At 43.5% G+C, this 25,498-nt stretch overlaps 1 protein-coding gene and 1 long non-coding RNA gene across 2 annotated transcripts; both read left to right on the top strand.

Annotated features, from left to right (window-relative positions):
* The first annotated feature begins 359 nt into the window (after window positions 1–359).
* LOC123383032 lies at window positions 360–1,128 on the top strand. The gene is made up of 2 exons (XR_006592343.1): window positions 360–662; window positions 972–1,128. It is a non-coding gene; the product is annotated as an uncharacterized LOC123383032 (long non-coding RNA).
* A 5,134-nt stretch (window positions 1,129–6,262) lies between these two features.
* On the top strand, window positions 6,263–13,297 carry CCDC70 (coiled-coil domain containing 70). The gene is made up of 2 exons (XM_023251213.2): window positions 6,263–6,471; window positions 12,402–13,297. Exons 1-2 carry the CDS (start codon window positions 6,414–6,416, stop codon window positions 13,145–13,147), a joined length of 804 nt encoding a protein of 267 aa, XP_023106981.2. The 5' UTR covers window positions 6,263–6,413; the 3' UTR covers window positions 13,148–13,297.
* The last annotated feature ends 12,201 nt before the right edge of the window (window positions 13,298–25,498 follow it).

Raw genomic sequence — 25,498 nt, 5'->3', positions numbered from 1 at the left:
CTTTCTACCAACATCATGTAGCTGTAGCCACTAAGAGGTAAAGTCAAAGCACTGTGCCCTCAAGGTACATGTGGGCATGGTAATATTTGATGTATGGTTATGTTCATGTGTTTGTTTCCAATTTTAAGATTTTTTTTTGTTTTAGAATACATTATCCATTTACATTATTCAAAGACCAAAGCCTTCATGGAAGGCATTCACAGAAAAGTCTTGCTTCTACCCCTTCCCCTACACCATTTCCCTCAGAAATAACCATTTTTATTAGCTTGGTGTTTTTCTTCTAATATCCCTTTGTGCAAATATAAGCAAATACATAGGTATATATTCTTATTTTCTCCCTTATACAATATGTACCAGTATTCTGCACCTTGTTGATGGTGATTTTTTCACTTTATATATCCTGGAGAACTCTCCATATCAACATATAGAACCTTTGCTGTATTTTTTTTAACAGCTGCATAGTACTCTGCTCGGTGACATGCCATAATTTATTTAAGTTGTCCCATGTTGCTGGACAAGTGGATTATTTCCAATCTTTTGAAGTTACAAACAATACTCCAATGAACTGAATAAGTATAAGTACCCTTTATAAGTATCATTTTGTACTTGAATAGGTGTACCTGTGGGATATACTTCCAGAAGTGGAATTGCTGAATCAAAAGGTAAATGCATCTATAATTTTGCTAGACACTGACAAATTCCCCTCTTTAGGGGTTGAAACATTTTGCATTCTGACCAGCACTGTACAAGGGGCCCTATTTCTATATAGTTGTGTTAACAGAGTGTATTGTTAAACTTTTGGATTTCTGCCAGTTTGATAGGTAGGACATGCAATATTTATTTTCAATTGCATTTCTCTTTAAGTGTGGTTGGAAATTTTTTCATAGAGTCATTGTTATTTGTCTACAACCAAAGTATTCACATCCTTTGGTCATTTATCTGTTGGGTTATGTTTTTCTGCTTTATTTCAGAAGCTCTTTGTAAAATGGGCGCTGTGAGTACAGCAGGAACAAAACAAAGTCTCCGCCTTCACAAGGCCAACTTCCCATGAATGATCCCTTTCTATAACTGGTACTGCTAGAAAGAATTCTCTTCTTTCAATACAGAGACTGAGGCCATGGGCAGCAATGATTGATTACGTTGCCATTGTCTTCTTCTGTGAGCAATTTTCTGGGTTGACCTACTCTTCCAGGAAAATAATCTATATTCCTCATGGAATAAATCAATTTCCAAAAATAAGGGAATGTGTACTCTTGCAGTTATTAAAAATCGTGTTCTCAGAAATATTTAAAGAAACGGGGAAGTGCTTATGATACATTACTGCATACAAAGGCAAGCCACGAAGCACCAGGCACAGCACAAAACCAGTCTCATAGAATATATCTAGCCATAAGCATAGGAAAAAGAGTGGAAAACTGTACCCCAAATGTTTATAGTGGTTACCTCTGAGTACGGGGTTATGGATGATTTTAATTTTCTTTTTTATCCTTGCTCTGTTTCCTAATATTTTTCACAATGAATATGCATTTTTCTGAAAATTGGCAATAATGGTCATACAAATTTTAAAAATAATATTGAACAGAATATAAGCTAAACTTTGTGTCTTGAGTGAACAGGAGCCATTGATTTGGTGCAAAGCAGGCAGCACTAGGGAAAAGTTTATCCTTTTCAATGCTCTGAGCACATTGATGCTGACGCTCAAGTTATTTTCAGTACTCCATTCACATTCAGCAATAATAATTTCATTTGCCATTCCCCCCAGAGGCTGTAAGATTTATTGGGAACAGCCAACATTTTATGAATCGTGAATTACATGAAACCTGGAGAATACTGTAAGAATGTATTCATGTAAGAATACATTCATGTAAGAATACTGCAACTCATCTAAATCAACTGCATCTCAATAAATTTCTGGTAAACGCATGGTCATGCTCCAGGCACTTAGGCCCCATACCTTAGTCTTGCCCTTACTTCCTCCATCTTAATCCCATGCAACTCTTTTGATCAGCTAATGAGTCTTTCTTTGAAATATTTCTTGTAGCTATCTATTCCTCTCTGACTCCCCAGCTACAATACCAGTCATGACTCAGACTATCTGTTGCCTCCATTACCACAGCAACCTTCTGTATCAGACAGGTATGTGTTCTGAACAAAACTGCGTAAGTTCAAATGTGGGCCCTACTTCTGCATGACCTTAGGCAAGTTTCTTGACTTCTCTATGCATTTCTTTCTTCTCTTGTAAAATGGAGTAGCAATAATATCTAATTTGTTAGTTTGTTGTGAGAAAATACATGTAAAAGCACTTAGAACAGCAACTGGGCACATAGTTAATGATCAATAAATGCTAGCTATATCAATTATATAATCAATTTATTTTCATCTACTTTGGGCCTTCTGGCCAGGTCAACAATCTTGAGTTACATCATGTCTCTCCTTTGGTTATAAGCCCCCCCTATGAGTTTTCCACTGGACAGTGGCTGACCAGGTTGTTTCAGACAACATATCCTGCTGAGAACAATGAGCAGTGCTGGACATCTCAGAAACACTGAGTCAGGGAGAAGTTTGGAGGCCAAGATCTGAATAAGGAATAAAGTCAGTAGAGATGAGTGACATTTGAAGCTGCTTCCAAAAGTGAAAGCAGTGAATGAAAAGCTGGAGGGTGTGAACGGAAGTTCCAGCAATATAAAGGGGCTTAGAGGGCTACAATTAGAGCTAAGGATGTATCAGAGAGGAGATGTTCTGGAAAACATCGTAAGCTTTTTTTTTTTGGAGTAAGAGTCAATTGGAGAAGCATATCTCATAGAGATTAAAGCCTAGTTTTAGAACCATATCAACTCCTGATTGGAATCAAGTAATCAGCTTCTCTAGCCTCTCTGCTTACTAGAAGCAAAAATAAGTACCTCTGGAAAAAGATAACATCAGTGAAAGTAACCAGCCATGTAAGAAAACAAGTTTTGGCAGAAAACCAAGAGAAGAAAAACAGACAATGGAAAGACATCCACAGAAGATCTGGATCTTCAATAAGACATACACTTTGAACTATTATTAACATGTTCATGGAATTAAAAATCAAGATGAATAAACGGGACACAAAAAACCCCCTGAAAACTGTGTGAAATAATCACATGGATGTTTTGGACCTGAATAATATTTAGTAAATAAAAGTAAAGATTGAGGGGTGCCTGGGTGGCTCAGTTGGTTGTGTCTGACTCTTGATTTTGGCTCAGGTCATGATCTCACAGTTCATGAGATCAAGGCCCGCACTGGGTTCTGCATTGACCGCATGGAACCTGCTTGAGATTCTCTCTCTCCCTCTGTCTCTGCCCCTCTGCACTCATGCTCTCTCCCTCTCTTTCAAAATAAATAAATAAACATTTAAAAATTTTTAAAAAGACACAGAGCTTCCCTCTACTTAAAAAAAAAAAGATTGAACGGATAAGTTAAACAGCACATTGGACACACTATGTTTATAGACATTAAAATTCATTTCTTACAATGTTTTGAAATCCTATTGCCATAAAATACTCAATACTGTGAAGAATGAAAAAATGAAAGGAAAGAATCATTTGTTTATACCACAGTAGAAGCATGTTAAGGAAACCATTCTATAATAAAATCTGTTAGATAGTATAAAAATTAAGGCAAAATAAAAGTATTTTTAACAAATAAGCACTGAGAGAAGTCATCACAAAACCCATAATAAAGGAAACTTTAGGTTTAGGGTATGATGTGGGGAGATGTAAAAGAAAATGATCTCAAAGAGAAACACAGAGATGCAGGAAGAAATGAAGAGCAACAGAAAAGATAAAAAATATGTGTAATTATAGGGGCGCCTGGGTGGCGCAGTCGGTTAAGCATCCGACTTCAGCCAGGTCACGATCTCGCGGTCTGTGAGTTCGAGCCCCGCGTCAGGCTCTGGGCTGATGGCTCGGAGCCTGGAGCCTGTTTCCCATTCTGTGTCTCCCTCTCTCTCTGCCCCTCCCCCATTCATGCTCTGTCTCTCTCTGTCCCAAAAATAAATAAACGTTGAAAAAAAAATTAAAAAAAAAAAAATATGTGTAATTATAAATAAACATTGGGGCTCCTGGGTGGCTCAGTCGGTTGAGTGTCCAACTTTGGCTCAGGTCATGATCTCAGTTTGTGAGTTCGAGCCTCATGTCGGGCTCTGTGCTGACAGCTCGGAGGCTGGAGCCTGCTTCGGATTCTGTGTCTCCTTCTCTGCCCCCCCACCCCCCCCCCTCATGCTCTCTTTCAAAAATAAATACACATGAAAAATATTTTTTTTTAATGTGACATGTCAAAACATGTGAGATCCAAGTAAGTATACTTATAGGGAAACTGACATTCTTAAGTACATATATTAGAAAAGAGTAATGATTAAAATCAATGACTGGGACACCTGGAATGGACAAGTAAGAGGACAGGTTGAGTTTGGAGTCCAAAGAATTCCCCATCTCCAAAGAATTATCACTACTTGACTTGTCTGGCAGTTCACTGAAAAGATTCAGCCACAGGACTTGTCTTTATTTGACCTAACTCAATGCTAATTTTGTGCAAATGGCCCTATCCTCAGGGCATTTGTCAAAAAAAAAAAAAAAAAGAAAACAGTGGCAAGTTTTTAATAGCTCAGTTTCCTCTGACAGTGTCACCAGTTGGAGCTAATAAGAAGCTGAGCAAAAACTTAAAAGGAAAAACAGAGAACAACATGAAGATTCTGAAAAGTTCTAACATATTTCTGGAAATCTAGAAGGTCACGTGTATTTGACTGAGTACATACCCAAGAAAGACCTGAGGAGGGTCATAATCTTTCACCTCAGGCTGACCTTGAGGTCCTGCACAAGCAAGGAAGTGAGGGCTAAGGCAGAATTGCAAATCACCTAAGTCATGCCCCAACACACACACCTACACAGAGTCCCTCAGCAAAGGAAGAGACACTTGCCAGTTCAAGGAAATCTCTTAGTTCAATCATTAGCTGACCACTAAGCTAAGCAAGCAGACTTTAGTGGCCACACAAGACAAAAAAAAGAGACTTTTCAGAATTAGTCCAGGAAAGTCACTAAATAAGCAAATAGCGATAACAACGACGACGACAACAAGAAACAATGAACCTGAGGAGGGGGGACATCACATTTCTAGGGTTGCTATATTGTATTATTTGTATGATATTATATTGTTTAGATGATATTATTTAAAATTATATTATTTTAAATGTCCAGTTTCAACAAAAACTTAGGACACACACAAAGAAACAGGAAAGAATGGTTTACACATGGAGGGAAAAAGCATCAATAGAAACTATTATTTTGAGTTATTCTCTTTTTGGTTAGAAACTATCTGAGAAACTGGAGATGATGGTCTTCCTAGACCAAGATTTTACATCAGCTATTATAAATATGGTCAAAGAGGGGCGCCTGGGTGGCTCAGTCAGTTAAGCATCCGACTTCGGCTCAGGTCATGATCTCGCGGTCCGTGAGTTCAAGCCCCACGTCAGGCTCTATGCTGACAGTTCAGAGCCTGGAGCCTGCTTCAGATTCTGTGTCTCCCTCTCTCTGCCCCTCCCCCATTCATGCTCTGTCTCTCTCTGTCTCAAAAATAAATGAACATTAAAAAAATTTTTTTTAAATAAAATAAATATGGTCAAAGAATTAAAGAAACCATGCCTGAAGAATTAAAGAAAAGCTTGAGAATTAGGTCTTACCAAATAGAGGATATCAATAAATAGAAATTATTTAAAAAATAAGAACCAAATAGAAATTCTACAGTGAAAAATGAAAAATAGAGGGGATCGAGAGCAATTTGATCTGGCTGAAGAATCAGTACACTTGAAAACAGATCAATTGAGATTATCCAGTCTAAGCAACAGAAAGAAAAATGAAGAAAAATGAACAGAGCCCCAGACACCTTTAGGACACCATTGAGCTACATGTAAAAGGAGTCCGAGAAGAACAAAGAAAGTGGAAAAAAGAATATTTTAAGAGATAATGGCCAAAAACTTCTCAACTTTGAAGAAACACTATACCAAATCTGCATTTCCAAGAAGCTCAACAGATTTCTAGTATACACTCAAAGGGATCCATGCATAGGCACATCATAGTCAAGCTGCCAAAAGCCAAAGACAGCATCTCGAGAGCAGCAAGAGAAATGATTCATCACATACAAAACCCCTGACTGCAACGTGATTTTCCAGAAGCCTGCCCCTGGATACAACCCAGGTAGAATGTGAGGTAACAATCATTTGTGAGTCATCAACAGTGACACCCTATTGGTGAAGTCAAAGATGGAAGACGGAAGAGTCTTTCTCTTTCCACTCCTTAAAGTCCCTTACCCACTGTGGGTCTCCCTACCCTGTGAGTCAGGACTAAGAGGGGCAGAGGGATCACTGCCAACAGTGTTAGGGGGTCTGTGATGTGACAATGACTGCCTGGCCTCTGAGGGCTACTGAGGACTGCCCAGTTGGGAAACAGCTAAGCAGTAAGTAACTATTGGCTTTAGATTGGATAGTTATTTGTTCTAAGCATAGAGTTATATACAACATTTTCCTTAAAAGTAAGTTCCTGTCCTGAAGTATAATATTGAAAACTAGGCCTGTTTCTTTGATTCTTGTTTTTATATCCACAGAAGGCAGTGCCTACCTCATAGGTAGCTCTTGTAGGGAATAAGTTGGATACATTGAATCCACATATCATATTACACTTTATATCTAAATACGCATGTATGTATTTGATATTATGCTTGATTTATCTCTCAAGGATAATTTAAGTGGTCGTGAGAAAAACTTGCAGATGAATTTTTCTCTAACATTATAATCCGGGATACCGCCCTTCATTCAGCTGTCATTTACTTAACATATATTATGTACCAGTCAGGCATATACTGTACATATATTATGTACCAGTCAGGCATATACTGACTCTGAATTTGGTAGAGACAGGGGTGTCAGGAGAGCTAGAGGAGGTGACTGAGTTCCAAAGAGTTAACTAGGTGAAGTGAAGTGGGGTTAGGCAAGGCTGTCCAGGGAGAGAGACCGACATGACAGGAAACTGAGGAAAACTTGGCATGTTTGAGGGATTGCACGTGGCCAGAGCATAGGCATCAGGGAAGGTGGCTGAGAGATAAAGCAAAAATGGTTTGTAGGGACAGATCATGATCGTCCTGGCATGCTGGCCTAAGAAGATTGAAAATGACACAAAATAGTAACAATTGTAATTATTCTTACTTTCTGTTTAATGAGCACTTGCTATGTGCCAGGTACTGGGCTAGGCACTCAAAATGCCCAATTTACTCCCTACAAGAGCTCTGTGAGGTAGGCACCGCCTTCCGTGGATAAAACACATTCCGTCGGGAAAAGGAGTCCACGAAGAGGTGGAGAAAGAGTGGTCCGGGAAGTGGGAAGAGAGCAGGATGGCCCCGTGTTATAGAAGCCAAGGGGGAGGGAGCTTCAAAAAGGACTAACGTCAAATGCTGCTAACAGGTCAGTCAGTGAGGACAAAGGACTAAACAATGTGCACGTCTCTAGGGATCTTAACAAATAGAGTTTCAGTGGAGTAAGGAGGCAAAAGGCAGATTGCTGTAGGATGGGTTGTAGATGCAATACAGAAATGGTGGATAGTGATCGTCGGCTGCTCTTTGAGAAGAGTATTCAAGGAGGAGAAGGCCAGCACGCGGTAAGCAGAGAGAGCTAGAGGATTCTGTGGTCAGCTGGTTGAGCGGCCGTGTTAAGATGAGAGGGACTTGAGTGTGTTCGTGTGCTGAGAGGCCAGAAGGAGCAGAGAGGGAGATTGGAAGGCCCAGGAGTGAGGGGTTGCTGAGGAAATAAAGTCACCACGGGGCTGTGAGAAGATGGGGGAGGGCCTGGCTTTGCCCAGGAGCCCGTAGGCGGGCATTAACAATGGATGTGGATGCCAAGACGCTAAGCTGGAGGCTGAAGAAGTTTCAGCCTGTGGCCCTGTTTCTCCACAAATAGGAGCCCAGATCTTCTGACAAGGGACAGTCCCTGAATACTTGACTTATAATACATTTATTTCTGTCAACAAGTGTTGTAAGCAGATCTCTCCTGCCGCGGCCCAAGTAGGCAGTGAGACTGGGGGAAAATCAGGGAGAGTGAACATTTAGTGCTCACTGACCTGTACTTTGTAGTTTTTCCTATTCTCAAGTGACTCCATGGACTGAGCCAGTCCCCCAGAATTGGCTTCTCCACTCAGCTTTGTGGTTCTCTCTCCTCATGAATGTCGACACTGGTTCTTTGTGGAGCACAGCGCTGAAGGGAAAGCCTGCCAAGAACCACAACTGGTGTTAGACCTGCAGAAAGTGTGAGGCCATGAAAAGAGCCAGAAAGTAAGAGCCTGGGAGACACTAGGCAAGGGAAATTCAGAATCAGAGAACAGTTGGGATCTCTGGTGCAAAGGAAAAAAGAATTTATTAAACTGTTCCAGTGAGTTCTCTAGTTAGTGCAAACATTGCCCAAGGAATAAGAAATAAAGCTTTAGTGTAATTTGGAAGGTGGTTACTTTTGGCGTTGGAATATGTCCAGGAAACATTTCAGAAGAAAGTCAGAAGTCTGCACAGAAATGGTTTTGCTTGTTTGTTTGTTTGTTTGTTTTTGCAAACTGGAAACAGACAAGTCTCACATATAAAAATAGATTTTTGTAAGCCTTTTTTTGTTGTTTGGTGAAAAATATATTTTCTTCACTGATAACATTCAGTGTTCTTTGATTTGCTTTTTAGTGTGAGTGTTGGTGTATTTTTTTTAGCAGGATTGTATGAGGAGAAAGGAGGTTTCCTTTAAAATTAGTGACCACATTGCTAAATGTTATCATTAAGTTATCAATAGGTCCGGAGCTTAATACAATGCTCGCTCGCTCTCTCTCTCTCTCTCTCTCTCTCTCTCTCTCTCTTACACACACACACACACACACACACACACACACACACTCCTTCCTAGTTAAATATGAGCCCGATGGTGTTTCCAAGTAGTATTGCTTGACCACGTAATGCACTTCTAGCACTTACTAGAAGAATCTTGCCTCATCTACTTAATTGCTTGAATGGGTTTTTAACTTCAAGCCTGAGTTTTCTCAGTTATATAATGAGGTTAATCAAGGTGTCTATCTCACAGCATGGTTGAAAGGATTACACAGGTAATGCCAGTAAAGTGACCAGCATAAAAGGGCTAAATAAATGTGCAGGTAGTTGTTGTTATTAACATTGTAATTAGAAAGTTGATTGTTGTTGACAGCTATCCTGGGCTCTAATTGACCCTGAGGCTTTGCTTATAGAGTTTCCAAATCCAGTTCAACAAACACTTGTTGAGGGCCTGCTTTGCATTCTCATAGCAGAAAGGAAGGAAGAAGGACGCACTTTCCCCCACCTCAAGATACCAACAGTTACATAAATAAGACAACCATAATACAACCTAGAAAATCAAATTTCCAAAATTCAACGAAATTCAGTTCAAGTCAACCAACATTTCTATCAATTACCTCCTATGCCCACAGCTTCATCTTAGATGCTAGGTTACAGGGATGGCAACAAGGCACGTCCACACCTAATATCAGCCGAGCATGACAAGCAAACAACGGGAGTGAGTGGGGGGTGGTGATGAACTTTGTCTGGAAGGTCCAAGTAGCTTTCAGAGGGGGCGATGTGGAGAGGAATTCAAGCCACACTGAGAAGGAACGGTAATCAGTAGAGGACACAGCGTGTTCCTTGGCTTGGAAGCTTGAAACTGCGGGTCTTGTCCAGAGAACTGGATGTGGCCCATTATTACTGAAACTTAGCTTTGGAGATGGTAGGAAGGTCAAGGAAGTGACAAGCAGGAGTTAGGTTACAGAGAACCTTACTAGGCATTTGGATTTGGGCTGTGGAGTCTTCGGAGTTTTGTGAGCAGGTGTGATTACGTGTTTTAGAAACATCCCTGGGGCAGGGCCCCTGGGTGGCTAAGTCAGTTAAGCATCCAAATCCTGATTTTGGCTCAGGTCATGATCTCACGATTTGTGGATTTGAGCCCCATGTCCGGCTCTGTGCAGACAGTGCAGAGCCTGCTTGGGATTCTTTCTCTCTCCCTGTCTTTCTGCCCCTCCCCCTCTTGAGCATTCGCCTTCTCTCTCTCTCTCTCAAAATATAAATAAACTTAGGAACACCCCTGAGGCTACAGTAGGGGTGGATGGGAGAGTAAGATCAATACCAGAGAGACTGGTGAGACTGTCACAGGGGTCCTGCTGCAAAGCAGCCGTGGTCAATGACATGAATCTGAGGGCATGGTTCCAAGAAATGTTAACAATCATAACTGGGAGGGTTGATGATTGATTCAAAGTCTGGTGAGGAAAAGGAAGGAGTCAGGGATGAGCTCCAGGTTTCTGGCTTGTGTGGCTGGGTGGACATGGTGATGCCACCATCTACCCCTTCACCACACACACACACACACACACACACACACACACACACACACCCTCCACCTATGTGTCCTTCCTTCTCCCCTACTCCCTGATCCTGAGTCTGAAAATGGAAAAACAAGAAGAAAGCCCAGAGGGATTTCCTAAAGGGAAGTCATGTTGCTCCATTACGTGGTGCTTATCAAGGCCCACGGAGTGAGGCCAGACCCTGGCAGCTCCTTCCAGAAAGCTCAAAATGGAAATTAATGCCCTCACCAGGTACATGCACCCTTTGTCTTCCCTTCCTCTGACCATTTTCCTGTGTCCAGCCCTTTTTCTCATCACTTGACCCACCTTTGTACTTACTGTAGTCTGGAGAGTGCTGATATCTGATACTTCAGATATATGGCAATGTTCTCTCTGTCCTCCCTTTATTTCTTTTCTTTTCTTTTCTTTTCTTTTCTTTTCTTTTCTTTTCTTTTCTTTTCTTTTCTTTTCTTTTCTTTCTTTCTTCTTTCCTTCCTTCCTCACTTCCCTTTCTTCTTTCTTTCTTTCCTTTCTTTCTCCCTAGCTTATATTTTATTGTAAAATATAATACATTTATTGGAGTACTTGAAATATATACCTACAGCGTAGCATATTTTTATAATGAACACACCTACAACCACTACCCCAGTAAAGAAAGAGAATACTGCTAGCTCCTCAGGAGCCCTCCTCATGTCCTCACCTAATCACCACCACCACCTCCCTATCCCATCCTCCCCTCTCAAGCAACCACTATCTTGACTTATGGGTCTCGCTTCTTTGCTATGCTTTTTTGTGTTATCACCTAAGTATATAAACAACAGAGTTTAGTTTTTCCTGTTTGGGAACTTTATTCTTTGAAATTCTTTGATCCTGCGTCTCTCTCTCTCTCTCTCTCTCTCTCTCTCTCTTGCTTTATATGCTTGTTTATTGAAGAGAGAGAGAGCAGGGGAGGGGCATATAGAGAGAGGGAGAGAAAAAAATCTCAAGCAGCCTCCCCTGTCAGTGCAGAGCCTGATGTGGGGCTCAATTCCACGACCCATGAAATCATGACCTGAGCCGAAACCAAGTCAGACACTTAACTGACTGAGCCACCCAGGTGCCCCAATCCTGCTTCTTTCTTTAAAAATTATGTTTATACTATTCATCCACATTGTTGCACATAGCTATGCTGTCCATTGCATGAATATACTACCATTTTTAAATTCCATTCTATTGTGATGGCCATTGGATTGTTGCAGTTGAGCGTTTATGAACAAGTCTCCTCAGACATTTTTGTACCTGTCTCCTGGTCACAATTCATAAGATTCCTCAGGGTACATATCTGGAAGTAGAGCTAGTGAGTCATAAAGTATCTTCCCTATTGTTCAATATTACTTGATATTGTGAGAGCTCCTCTTATTTGTATCCTTGCTAACATTTGGCATTGTCTTTTACCTTACTGTTTTAAGTCTCTGTTCCCCAAATAGACTCTTCTACTAAAACAGTACCCCCTAGGCCAGTGGGTCTCACCCTCTGCTTTTCAGGTGGCCTTAACAGAACACTCACACCTGTGGCACCCTGCTGCGAGCATGGCCATGAGAAGGTTATGAGCAATCCCCAAGTGAGAATGACGAAACTTCAAATGAATTCTCATTGGTTTAACAAAAGTAAAGCATTGAGGGGCTGCAGTACTTTATTATTTAAAAGTAAAAGAAAACTGTGACACACCCCTTGAAGTGATCGTGTCACACTTGTGTGTTCTGATATCCTAGTTGAGCATCCCTGTCCTTGTTGGCTGAGATTCTATGACTTCAGCGGCTTTGACTTTGAATGTATTGACTCCCTCTTCAGCCCAAAGCTATAATCAGCCAGCATGTTTCTCTACCAAATCTCATCTCTCACAAACACATGCAATGGGTCAAAGAGAGAAATGGTTAAATTTTCCTAAATCAAATAATACAGACCCAAGGGCTCATTCTCTGGCATGTAATACTCATGAACTTGTTTTCTGTACTGTCCCTGCAGGGTTTGACCAGCTGACCTGGGCTTGGCCAACAGTCCTGTCCTCCATCATGGCCACCCCACCATTCTGGCTAACTAAGATGTTTCCCTTCAAAGTGAGCAAATGGATGGGGCTTTCTTGCTTTCGGTCAATGGTGGGATCCTCACCCAACATACGCCAGAAGAAACTAATCTGCAAGTTGCAGGAAGATAAGGCTTTTCGGGAAGAGATGAAAATTTTTCTTGAGAAAATAGAAGACTTCAAAGAAAAGATGTGGAATTTCCGAGGCAAGATCCATGATTTCCGGGGTCAGATCTTGGGCTTCTGGGAAGAGGAGAGACCTTTCTGGGAAGTAGAGAAGACCTTCTGGAAAGAGGAAAAAGCCTTCTGGGAAATGGAAAAATCTTTCCGGGAAGAAGAAAAAACCTTTTGGAAAAAGTACCGTACCTTTTGGAAGGAGGATAAGGCCTTTTGGAAAGAGGACAATGCCTTATGGGAAAGAGACCGGAACCTTTTTCAGGAGGACAAGGCCCTGTGGGAGGAAGAGAAAGCCCTGTGGATGGAGGAAAGAGCTCTTCTTGAGGAGGAAAAGTCCCTGTGGGAGGATAAAAAGTCCCTCTGGGAGGAAGAGAATGCCCTCTGGGAAGAGGAGAAAGCATTCTGGGTAGAAGGTGGTGGCCATATTGCTGAGGAGCAGATACCTGAAGACAGGCACCACAATATCAATGGAGGGCCCCAATCACTGGCCCTCTTCCGAGGCAGAGCGTGAGAACAGGACATGAAGGGACATGGGGTCTAGACTCTGTTGGATAGGGATTCAAGTCCAGGGTGACCCAACGTGCTGGAGAAAATAGGCACTTGTTTGTCTCCTTGCTTCAAAAGACCTAATAAAGTCCTGAGAAGAGGTTTGGGGAAACAACTTCTTCAATAAGGCCTGCTTCATTTTTTTCCCCCACTTTTGTGATTATCCAAGGCCATATTTCCACCTTCCAGGCTGTACTGCTATCTGTCTAGAACTTGGTTCTGGGCACTTCACCATGAGCCCACCATGTGTGAGTGTTTGTGAATAGAGACCCTACAGCTCTCTTTAAAAGTCAGAATGGGAGAGAAGAGAGGCTGAGACAACTCCAGCTAGAGACACATAGGGACAGAGAGCAGCTGAGTCACCTATGCCTCTGGTGTGCTCGGGGACAATCATTCTTTTCCACTCTGAGCAGGCTTAGAGGCCTGGAGCAGGCTGACAGCTTTTCAGAGAAGGCCACAGTGCTTCATTGTGCTTCATCGTCCCTGCAGGCCTTTTAGAACACACAGGCTGAATCCCCTAATGGTCCCGTCACTTGTGGTTCCTGATGCCCAGCAAACTTCTCAATTCCAGTTCTCTGTAGCCTGAGAAAGGGGCAGGGCATAAGGCGAAGGCTCTAGAGCAAGGCCCTTCCCTGCCGGTGAAGTCAAAGTGTTCCACATAGGACAGTCTCCCTGCCACATGTATTCCCATTCACACAGGCCTCAAGACAGGATCAATTCCTTCCTTCGAATCTCTCTCCTTCATTCAAAATTAAAATGTCCCAAGGAGGTAATACACTCAATGAATGTACACTCATGTGGTCAGCAACTTACACACCCAGCTTTTCCTCTGGGATTAGATGGTCTCTATGGGCATTGGTATGGAAACGAACAGAAGGTGGAAGTTGAGACATGTAAAGGCAAACACCTGCCTTCCCCCTTTCTGAGGCCTGGCCCTCATCTTTATTAATGCATCTACTTACCTAGCCTTTGCACATCCGTTTCTGCTTGACAAGCACTTTCACACTCACCAACTCATGTAGCCAGCACCACAACTCTGTGGGTTGACAAGGAAGGTACATAAACCCATTGTACAGACGTGGAAACAGAGACCTAGAGAAGCAAAGTGACTACATATGGCTAGGCAGGTAGCAAACGGAAGGACCAGGATTAGAACTCACACCATCTGCCTCTTGGTCCTGTTCCTTTTCTAATGACAGCCCTAGATCATGGAACGCAGCTTTAGAGTAGATCAGCCAATAATGGCATTGGGCTTGGGTGAGCCTTACAGCACTTTGGAATTTCACCAGGGTTTGGGGCAGCAGTGAAGAGATAGGGAGAGGAGAGGATGGGGGCCCCTAGGTGAACAGCCAGGCCTCGGTGGCTCTGTATCACTCTGGGAAAGTTTGGGGTGTCTGGCAAGGCATCTGATTCTCAGGAGTCAGGGCCAGCCTTCTGACTCAAGAAGACCTGTCCAGTGGATGGTGTGCCGAATGGTGGGAACCCCAGTGCAGCAAGAGTTGCCGATTCAGGGATCCCCAGTATTCTGCTGCAAACAAAAGTAAAGAGAATTGTTAATCTTAAGGCCAAAGAGACATAAATCTGGTGGAGGCAGGAGCTGGGGTATGGTAAATAGACCCCCTCTCTTTTAACAGCATTCCCTAGAAACAATTTAAGAGACAGGTGCCAACTGAAGAGGACTTGAGGGGCAGCCCAGAGAGGACAGGGTATCCCTCTGTGAGTCTATCCTTCCTCCAGCAAACAGCTGTGAACTTGCACTGTCCCAGGCTCTGTTTCTTAGGTCTAGGTGGGGAGACAAGCAGGTAAAGAGGCCAGTGCATCCCAAGGTGATAAGAGCCGTGAGAGATCTCAGGAGTGCTCCTTTGATGCCTTGTAGCTGACTCTGGCATTGGGGAGTGAGTGGATGGAATCTAGAAAGGTTTTCTGGCAGAGGTGATGACGGGGTGAATCCTAACAGTCCAGTGGGAATTAGCTAGGGGAGGGAGCCTGAGAGGTTGGAAGGCATTCCAAGCAGAAGGAACAGCATAGGCACAAGAGAACGTGTCACCATTTGAGGAACTGCAGAGATGGGAGATATGCAGAACCGTGGATTGGACAAGAAGGCAGAAAACCGATGGCATAAGGTCTTGTGGGCAATAGGGAGCCACTGAAGAATTTTAAGGAAGGAATGACTGAGATTTAAATTTTAGAAATGACATCTGACTACTCAAAGTGTGGTCTGTGCACCAGGAACATTGGCCTCACCTGGGACTTTGTTGGAAATGCAGAATCTCAGGCCCCAACCTATTGCATCAGGCTTTGCATTTTAACAAGGTCCCTGGGTGATTTGCATGGCCTTTAACATTGGAGGCACACATCTGTAGAAGTGACACTGGTGTCAGTGAGGTGTGGGTGAAGAGGAGCTGGCAGCTTGTGAAGGAGCTTGGGGAGGTCGATCAGAGTCACCTAGCTGGGGATGGGCTGGATTTCATCAGTGTGGGAGAGGCCAGTGTCAAGGATGATGTGAAAAAGGGGATGGCTGTGCCCATCACTGGGAGGAGGGCAAGGGAGAGCAGGATGGGGTGCATTCAGGTTGAGGGGAGATGAAGAGTGTAGTCTGAGACGTGGCAGAACCCCTTTATCTGCCATGTGGGGCAAGGTCTCCAAGCCTGGTCAGCACTTGGGTGAACTCAACCCTTCTCGCTTGTCACCCAACAAAAAGTTGTGCAGCCAACAGCCCTTTGTTACATAAAGGGTTGATTCGTCAGTTATTTCGTCATCTGTTTATTCATTCACCCACCACTGTGCCTTGCCAGCTCTGGGCTATGTCTGGGAGTGTACATGAAGCTCGCAGCCCGGAGGGGAGGACAATCATCAAATAATCACAATGTAATTATTTGTAAAATTGGACCAATACCAGGAAGGAGGAGGGTAGGCAGGACTGCCTGTCTGAGAGCACCCCAACAGTGCACCCCACTTGAGTGTGTTAAACACAGAGGAAGATCTGTAGAGATATGAAATAAAAGCCAAGATTTAGACAAAAGAAAACAGAAGGTTAAGTAAGCTGTGTAGGCTAATAACTGGGAATCACTGGACCCTCACATAGACTCACAGAAAGGATGCAGGTAATGTCCGTGAAAGCGGCTTCTAACCTCTGAGTTATTTTCACTAGTGTTATCCCACGTGCAGGTAGACTTCTTCACAGTCAGAACAGCAGTGAAAGCTGGTTTCCTCTTTAAGATGGCACCACGATGGCATCACTGGGCTCCTGAGGGTTCTCCTGGGTGTTCCATGACCTAAGGCACGGGCAGACATCTCGAAGCAGCTCGCCTCTCCTTTGACCCTCTGGCAGGGAACATACCATCTAGGCCATCTCGGGGTCCCGCTCGTCCAGCTGGGAGAGCCGAAATCGTCTTTATTCCAGAATCACGTTGCAGACACTGGAAGATCCAGGAGCGCTGGAGACAGGTTCTATTGCCGTAACTAGTACCTTGCCACTGAACTCACTCTGAGGAATTGTCGTCTTCCCTCCAAGCCCGAACCCACCCAGGAGCTCTTCCCTAAACCTGCCAGAAGGGGAACGATAGCGTTTTTGAAGTGCAGTGGGTTTCTCAGGGAAAGGTGATCTGTTCATGGGGGCTGTCATTACACCCTTAGGCCGTGGGCCACACACATCAGACTCACCTAGGATTGCTTACCAAAGTGACAATTCCTGGGCTCCACCCCGGAGTGGATCACAATTTCTGGGGGCCAGGCCTTCAAACTTGTATTTTAAGACATGTTTTCTAGATGATTCTCATGCAAGCTAAATTCTGGAAAAACACTTGTGTGTAGTTAAAAAAAAAAAAAAGTTCTGGGATAGAAATCAAAGGCCCCGATTCTATTTCCAGTTCTGCTGCTCATGGCTAAGAGCTTGAGGCCCAGGTTGAGCCTCTGTTTCTTCAGCTACAGAATTAGTGGACTTTCTTTTTTTTTTCTCTTTTAATGTCTTATTTATTGTTGAGACAGAGAGAGACAGAGCATGAGCAGGGGAGGGGCAGAGAGAGAGGGAGACACAGAATCCGAAGCAGGCTCCAGGCTCTAAGCTGTCAGCACAGAGCCCAACCTGGGGCTCGAACTCACGAACCCGGAGATCATGATCTGAGCCGAAGTCGGACTCTTAACTGACTGAGCCACCCAGGCGCCCCAGAAGTAGTGGACTTTCTAACTGCAGAAGTCCCTGTTGGCAAGTGTTAGAAACTTGGTTTGAGGCCCCGGCTCCTCCTGAGAAGTTAGGATGGGAAAGAACAGTTCAGCGTCTTGTGCCTTTCCTCTGCAGCCCAGGCATAGATCACCTGCGTAGGGGCACGTGGCCCAGACCAGCGCATCGAGCTTCTGTTTGCTGGACACATATGAAGAGGAGAGACCACACATCAAAGAGGTGGCACCTGGGGTGACCCAAGGAAGTCCTTGCTAACTTCTCTGTCCTCTCTGCATAAGCCTGGATACTGTCCCCATAGTCTAGACCCACCTCCGGGGAGGTGGGCAGAGCTACACAAAATCCAAAGTGATACAAACTTTGAGTAAGGAAAAAAAAATGTCCAGCTGGTAAAAATTTACTGTGGAGCACAGGCCAATGGCACATTGAGAAAAAATGCTCCAGTTAACCTGGAATTTGCTAGACTCTTCTCAGCATACCTATGTGTTTCTTAAAAGCTAGTGGGTGCCCTAAAGGCTGAATAGCATTTTCTGTTCTTCAAAAACCATACGGCGTGACAGGTCTAATTCTCATCTTCGGCACTTGTGATGTAGTTTCTCATTTAACTCAGACCCAGAAGAACAAAGGGACATGCATACCTCATTACTGTTAACAGTCACAAAAGTAGCGGGACCTGACCTAGCTTAGGGCTCAGACGGGCAGTCCCTACCCCTACCCCTGTGCCCATGTTGGTGCCAGCTTCTTCACTTAGCAGAGGGCAGCTGTATGAATTTCCTGGAGCTGCTCTAACAACCGAAAACATGGAGTCATAAGCAACTGAAATTTATCATCTCACAGTTCTGGAGATCAGAAGTCTGAAATCAAAGTGCTGGCAGGGGAGGTTCCTGAAGGCTCGGAGGCTCTGAGAACCCATCCCATGACCCTACAGGCTTCTGGTGGCTGCTGGCAGTCTTTAGCATTCCTTGGCACATAAATGCATCACTCCTGTCTCTGCCCCCATCTTCATATGGCCTTCTTTTTATTTTTTACCTTTAAATGCTTATTTAATTTTGAGAGAGAGACAGTGTGAGTGAGGGAGGGACAGACAGAGAGAGGTAGACACAGAATCTGAAGCAGGCTCCATGCTCTGAGCTGTCAGCACAGAGCCCAATGCAGGGCTCGAACTCTCGAACTGCAAGATCATGACCTGAGCCGAAGTCGGATGCTTAACCGAATGAGTCACCCAGGTGCCCCCACAATGCCTTCTTTGTGCGTCTCTATTTCTCAAATCCACCCTTCTCTTACGGGGACACCAGTCACTGGATTGAAAGCTCTCCCTAAACCCAGGATGACCTCATCTCAAGATCCTTAATTACAAAGATCTTATCTCTAAGTAAATTTGCATTTACAAGTACCTGGGGTTAGGACTTTTAGGGGGACACAATTCAACCCACTACCGTGGCTTTAAAAAGTCTTTGAACCCTCTGAGTCTCAGTTTCTGCATATGTAAGATGGGAATGATAATGGTAACACCCACAGAATAAGATGGGTGTTGTCAACAGTTTCTGACAAATTTCCTATTGATCTGTGCATATGTGGTGAGGTTCAAAAGAGAAAATACATGTAAAAATCCCTAGCACATTATACATCATTCAATAAATTCTAGATTTCTCCACTTCCTTTTGCTTTCTAGCTGCTTTGGATGGTTTATTTCTTGGTCCAGTCTGTCAGACTTAGTGAATTCCTAGCCTTATGTGTATTTCTCTTAAAATGTTTCAACAGGTGTGGCCACATGGATATACTTTAACAGACATTATCAGACAGACAGTATTTGACCTTTGGACTAAATCGGAAAAAAAAATAATCACAATGACCTCTCAGGACACATCCTGGTGTGGGTGAATGTTCTTCCATCAAAGGAATGTTCCAGTAGCATCTGCAATGACGCTAGCTAGCCCTGTGACTGACTTGTGACAAATGACTTGAGATACTTGAATGGGGTCTAAGAGGGGCCTGCCTTGAACTCTTCTCTCACAAAGGGAGAGACCAAGTGTAGATTTTTTTTTTTTAAGTAGGAGTTTTTGGTTTTGTTTAGATTGGTGTGAATAAATAACACTAGAACTTTTTCATTATCCCAACTGGCATATGTTATTAGAATCATGGTGAAATCTACAACTAAGCAGTGCAGAATGTGAAGAACACAAAATACAGTTAAGATCCCTTCTCTTGCTGCCCCCGAGCATGGTGGAGGAATGGGGTTTTGTGGGCACCTGCTAAAGGCCTCATAGGATCAAAGCTTGAAGAAAGGGGTTTGGGGGCACCCGGGTGGCTCAGTCAGTTAAGGATCAGACTCTTATTTTCGGTACAGGTCATGATCTCACAGTTCAGGGGAGCAAGCCCCAGCAGGGGCTCTGCACTGCACTGCCTGCTTGGATTCTCTTTCTCCTTCTCTCTCTGCCCCTTCCCCACTTGCATTCTCTCTCTCTCTCTCTCTCTCTCTCTCTCTCTCTCTCTCTCTCAAAATAAATAAATAAACTTGGAAAAAAGGAAAAGAAAAGAAAGAGGTTTTGAGCTCTGCCCACCCCGCCGCTGCGAATCCAGAATAATAGACATCTAAAGGCTCACTGTCAGTCACTGTGTGGCACCCCACCACTAAACCTCTGGAGACCGCTTCATATCTCACTTTTATCTAGGAGCAGAGGGCCCACAAGGAGGGAAAGACTGGCTGTTTCTTTAATAGCTGGTGATATCTGGGAAGTTCCATCTTCTCATTATTGAACAGTGATCATTAATGGGACATGCTTAAGATACAGCCTGACAATAGCGGGGTCTCTAATGAAGACCTCCAAAAATTAGGTCTTAAATCATCTCCAGGAAACAAATTCCTCACCCAACCTCTCTTCACCTGCCGTCCCTAGAGTCACGTAAGAGTTTAGATAGAGAAGACACCCCACTGAATCGGGTGGTTGAAAACCCTCATTGTGTAGATGAAGGAGCTGTGCCCAAGGCTGCAGGGGTGGAGCTGTGTCATGATTCAAGAAGAATGTCATTTCCTATGGTCCTATGTGCCAGCATCAGACTTCCCACCATTACACAGTCCTGGTAACCCTACCTCAGACAGGCATGATTCATGAGGTGTAATCATAAAGCATTTTTGGTTTTGCTTTCCATTGTCCCTTTGTATTTGTCAACAGGGCTAGCTCTACCCTTGTCCCTAAAGAAAAACTCAAGTAGACGCTATGGCTCCTCCTGGTCACTTTAAGTTAAAAAACACAATCCCAGTTAGTAATTAAGATGTTCCGTTCCCATATAAAGTAATCAAAGCTTTGAACTCCCCAAGGTGTCTCTCCTGCAGTTGAACAAGAGAGAAAGCAGCCATCTTCTTCCTTTGCTTTCCGAGATATTGTACTCTTCCTTCTCCACCTTACTTGCCTTGGGTTTGAATCCTTCCAGGGTTGAAGAAGGGACAGAAGAAAGGGAAGAGGGACAGTAAAGTTCTTCCTTCACTGGTCCTATGATGGAGGTTTAGCTTCAACCTTCTCTGGATTTTGAAGTTGTCTAAAGTGGCTTATTTCTCTTATGGTGGCTTTTGTACTTCCTTGGTCCCCCCCCCCCCATCATACCCACACACCCCCACATCCCCCACATACCTACCCACCCCCCACACACACCAAAAGGAAGAGCACTCTTAACCTCCCATCCACAGGCATGGGATGTAACTATTCAGCTTTTTTCTTGTTATACTAACTATGGCCCTTACCAATCAGTGGGATCCCCCAACCTCTCCAGAAAGTCCTCTTGCATAGAATCTAAGATACTGGCTCCTTTCTTTTACAAAACCCACATCTGGTCCATGGGTATGCATTCATTCGTCTCTGGCTTTGACAAACTCTGGACGGCAGTGGCTTCCCACACCTTAGCTCTCTACTCTGATGCCACTGGAAGCTTTAGCCAGCCTCTTGCCCTTTGGATTTCTCGGGCATAACTTGGTCACCAGACCACCATGTCACCCAACCTCTAAGTGCCATATTTTAAGCCTGTAAGTGAGGTGCCATACTTCAAGCCCTCCTCTCTCTTGACTTGGGGGGAGATAGCCCCTCCTACCTCTTTCCCTTTGGGGGAAGGGGAAGAGATTCACAGTATAGGCTTTTTATAAAGAAATCTTCCAAAGTTCTCCTGAAACATCCTAGTCCTGACCCTTTAGCACCTTCAACGTGGGTGAGAGTTTAAGAGTTATGTAAATAGCTTTTGGAAACTTTTTTGGTCACCTCTGTATATGTTTTTGCACCTCTTCTGGAATTTGGTATCTATTACTTCCCGGTACTTGAGCCAAAATTTCCTTTGAATAGTTTGTTACATCTCGATAGAGACAAGTTAATTACTTAACCATTCAAGCTCTAGTACTTTATGGATTAGTTATTGTATCTATAATTTCAAGCTCCAGCAAAGGTGTCTTTCTATGCAGTGTTTCTTTTTTTTTTTAATTTGTTTTTCAACGTTTATTTATTTTTGGGACAGAGAGAAACAGAGCATGAACGGGGGAGGGGCAGAGAGAGAGGGAGACACAGAATCGGAAACAGGCTCCAGGCTCTGAGCCATCAGCCCAGAGCCTGACGCGGGGCTCAAACTCACGGACCGCGAGATCGTGACCTGGCTGAAGTCGGACGCTTAACCGACTGCGCCACCCAGGCGCCCCTGCAGTGTTTCTTAATGAGAGTGACTTCACATTTGGAATAGGACAATTCTTCATTGTTCAGTATTTTCTAAAACGTTTATGACATTTAGCATCTCTGGCCCCACAAAGGCCCGTAATGCTACCCAATCTTATCTGATGACAACCAAAAATTAGCCCACCATTTGCAAACGTTCCAAGGGAGGCAATTCTGCTCCATTGAAAACCACTAGTTTCTCAATTAGGATATCCTTAGCTAAGAGGTTGTGAGTTTTCATGATCAATCAATACAAATTACTTCTTTACATAGGAGTATGCCCTGTATTTCATAGTGGGGTTTCAGCAATGAGATTTGGTGAGGGAGTTTGGTAAGTTCAATGTGAGAACACTCAACATACTTGCTTTAGTTACCTTCTTTTACCTGATGTTCCTTTGCTGGTAACCCTTTTACTAGGATGATGGTGTTCCTCTGGTGAGATAATATTTTGGGATGTATAATACTTTATTTTTTGCATGTGACTTTCTTCCTATTTAACCAGTGTTATCCATTTCCTTAGGAAAGATTAAAATGTACACTGAAAGAATCTTTATTCAGTTTTTGGCTTTTGAGATAGGTTCTTAAGATTCATTTCAGGAGGAGCCAAGATGGCAGAACAGCATGGAAGTTTTTTGTGCGTCTCGCGTCCATGAAATACAGCCAGACCAACACTAAACCATCCTGCACACCTAGAAAACTGATCTGAGGATTAACACAACAATCTGCCCAACCTGAACCACAGAATTCAGCAGGTATGCGGCGCGGAGAGGTGAACGGCAGGGAGAGAGAAGCTGGGAAGCCAGAGAGCGGCTTTTGTGTATGGAGAGAGGACGGAGACTGGGGGGAGAATACGGGAAAAGCACCCCCCGCAAAAGCAGCTGGAGAGAAAGTGGAAAAGCGGAAACAGCCTCAGGGACTGAACTAAAAAGGGAGAAAGGAGAAAGGAGAAAGGAGAGCATTTAAATCCCATTAAGACTGTAAACAAGGGGAGCGCAGAGTCTGAAACTCTGCAGCTCACAGCTCCATACCTGGCGGTGCTCCGGTGGGAAGGGCGAATCCCCAAGAGCGGAGTGGATTCCGGGGTTCTTCAGGCCACACAGGGAGAGGCGGTTCCCCTGATGGGAGGACACCTGGTAGAGGCTGTGTGGGTCCCCCAGAGGCAAGGCCCCAATGGGCCCGGGAGAACAACCACATTCGCCGGTGCTGGAACAAGGTCGTCAAGGGTGAAGGCTGGTGCCAGATGTGTGTTGTGATTTTCCATAATCCCTGAAACGTGGCTGCTACACTATCTCGCGAGCTTTTTCTGGAGCGGGCAGGCACCCGGCCGCAGTCTCTGGGCATTGGCAGCAGCACAGGACCCAGGAACGTTCCTGGTTGCAGCCGGCACGCGGCCATTGCTCGCTGAGACCCTCCTGCAGAGGGGCGGAGCGGGTCAGAGCCACAGTCCCTCAGAAGTAAGGGGTCGGGAAAAACAGCCGCATCTGAGACAAAACTCAGGAGGGAGGTGCTGCTTGGGGCTTGGTCACGGACTGTGTAAAAGCGGGGAGTGGACGGAAGACAAAGACGAAGGACGGGCGCGCGATTGCTGATCGGGGAGAACAGAGTTTCAATACTAGAGACTGGATTGCCGGTGACGCCTCGTTCACCGCTCCCGCGCAGCCGTATACACACCTACGAGCGCTACAACAATCCACCCCAGTAAGCTAAGCAGCGCCATCTAGTGGAGAAAGGAGCCGTTACACTGAGCCCCACCCAACTGGGCCAACCTCGCTCTCAGGAACACAAGTCTCTCCGCCTGCTTAGCTTATGGACTATGAAGCGCTTCATAGTTTGACTTCTAGGGGAAAACAAGTGATTTCAGACGTATTTCAGTCTGTTCACCTGTCCATCTATTCAATTTTCTTTCTTTCTTTTTTCTCTTTTTTGTTTCTTTTCTTTTTGTTGAATACAGAAAGAGAAAAAAATTCATTTTTATTTTCAGTTTTTATTAAAAATATTTTTTCTTTAATTTTTTCTACTATATTTTTTGCTTTTGTGTAATTTTTTTCAAATTCTATTTTACTTCCATCATTTCATTTTAGTCTAATTCAATGTATTCACTTTTTCAAATTTTCAAACAATTTCTTTTTTTTCTTTTTCTTCTTTCCCCCTTTTTCTCTAACCTATCAAGCCCCTTTCAACACCCAGACCAAAACACACACCTAGGATCTAGCATCATTTATTGGATTTTGTGTGTGTTTGCTTTTAATTTTTTAATTTTTATTTTTTTAATTTAATTATTTTATTTTAATTTCTTTCTACCTCATTAATTCCTTTTCTCCCTTGAAAATGACAAAACGAAGGACTTCACCCCAAAAGAAAGAGCAGGAAGAAATGACAGCCAGGAACTTAACCAATACAGATACAAGCAAGATGTCTGAACCAGAATTTAGAACACAATAATAAGAATACTAGCTGGAGTCGAAAAGATTAGAATCCCTTTCTGCGGAGATAAAAGAAGTAAAAGCTAGTCAGGATGAAATAAAAAATGCTCTAACTGAGCTGCAATTTCGAATGCATGCCATGGTGGCAAGGATGGATGAGGCAGAACAGAAAATCAGTGATATAGAGGACAAACTTACAGAGAATAATGAAGCAGAAAAAAAAAGTGGGGAGATTAAAGCAAAAGAGCATGATTTAAGAATTAGAGAAAGCAGTGACTCATTAAAAGAAACAACATCAGAATCATAGGGGTCCCATAAAAGGAAGAGAGAGAGATAGGGGTAGAAGGGTTATGTGAGCAAATCATAGCGGAAACCTTATCTAACCTAGGGAAAGACACAGATGTCAAAATCCAGGAAGCACAGAGGACTCCCATTAGATTCGACAAAAACTGACCACCAACAAGGCATAGCATAGTCAAATTCACAAAATACTCAGGCAAGGAGAGAATGATGAAAGCAACAAGGGGAAAAAAAGGCCTTAACCTACAAGGGAAGACAGATCAGGTTTACAGCAGACCTATCCAAAGAAACTTGGCAAGCCAGAAAAGAGTGGCAGTATATATTCAATGTGCTGAATCAGAAAAATATGCAGCCAAGAATTCTTTATCCAGCAAGGCTGTCATTCAAGATAGAAGGAGAGAGAAAAAGTTTCCCAGACAAACAAAAATTACAGGAGTTTGTGATCACTAAACCAGCCCTGCAAGAAATTTTAAGGGGGACTCTGTGAGGGGAGAAAAGATTTAAATAAATAAATAAATAAATAAATAAATAAATAAATAAATACCAAAAGCAACAAAGACAAGAAAGGACCAGAGAACATCACCAGAAACTCCAACTCTACAAACAAATAATGGCAAAACCTCATATCTTTTACTACTCATTCTAAACATCAATGGACTTGGGGCTCCTGGGTGGCTTGGTCAGTTGAGTGTCCGACTTCAGCTCAGGTCATGATCTCACAGTCCGTG

The sequence above is a fragment of the Felis catus genome, chromosome A1 (genome assembly GCF_018350175.1).
Source record: "Felis catus isolate Fca126 chromosome A1, F.catus_Fca126_mat1.0, whole genome shotgun sequence".
Lineage (NCBI taxonomy): Eukaryota > Metazoa > Chordata > Mammalia > Carnivora > Felidae > Felis > Felis catus.
Note: the sequence above shows the minus strand (reverse complement) of the source record. Positions and strands in the feature narration are given on the sequence as shown.

What these genes read in the sequence shown, in the direction of transcription:
- CCDC70 (XM_023251213.2), top strand. Translation starts at nt 6,414, where the DNA reads ATGACTGCCTGGCCTCTGAGGGCTACTGAGGACTGCCCAGTTGGGAAA. An exon ending in AGTTGGGAAACAGCTAAGCA is followed by an intron (nt 6,472 to 12,401) that starts GTAAGTAACTAT and finishes CTGTCCCTGCAG; the next exon opens with GGTTTGACCAGCTGACCTGG.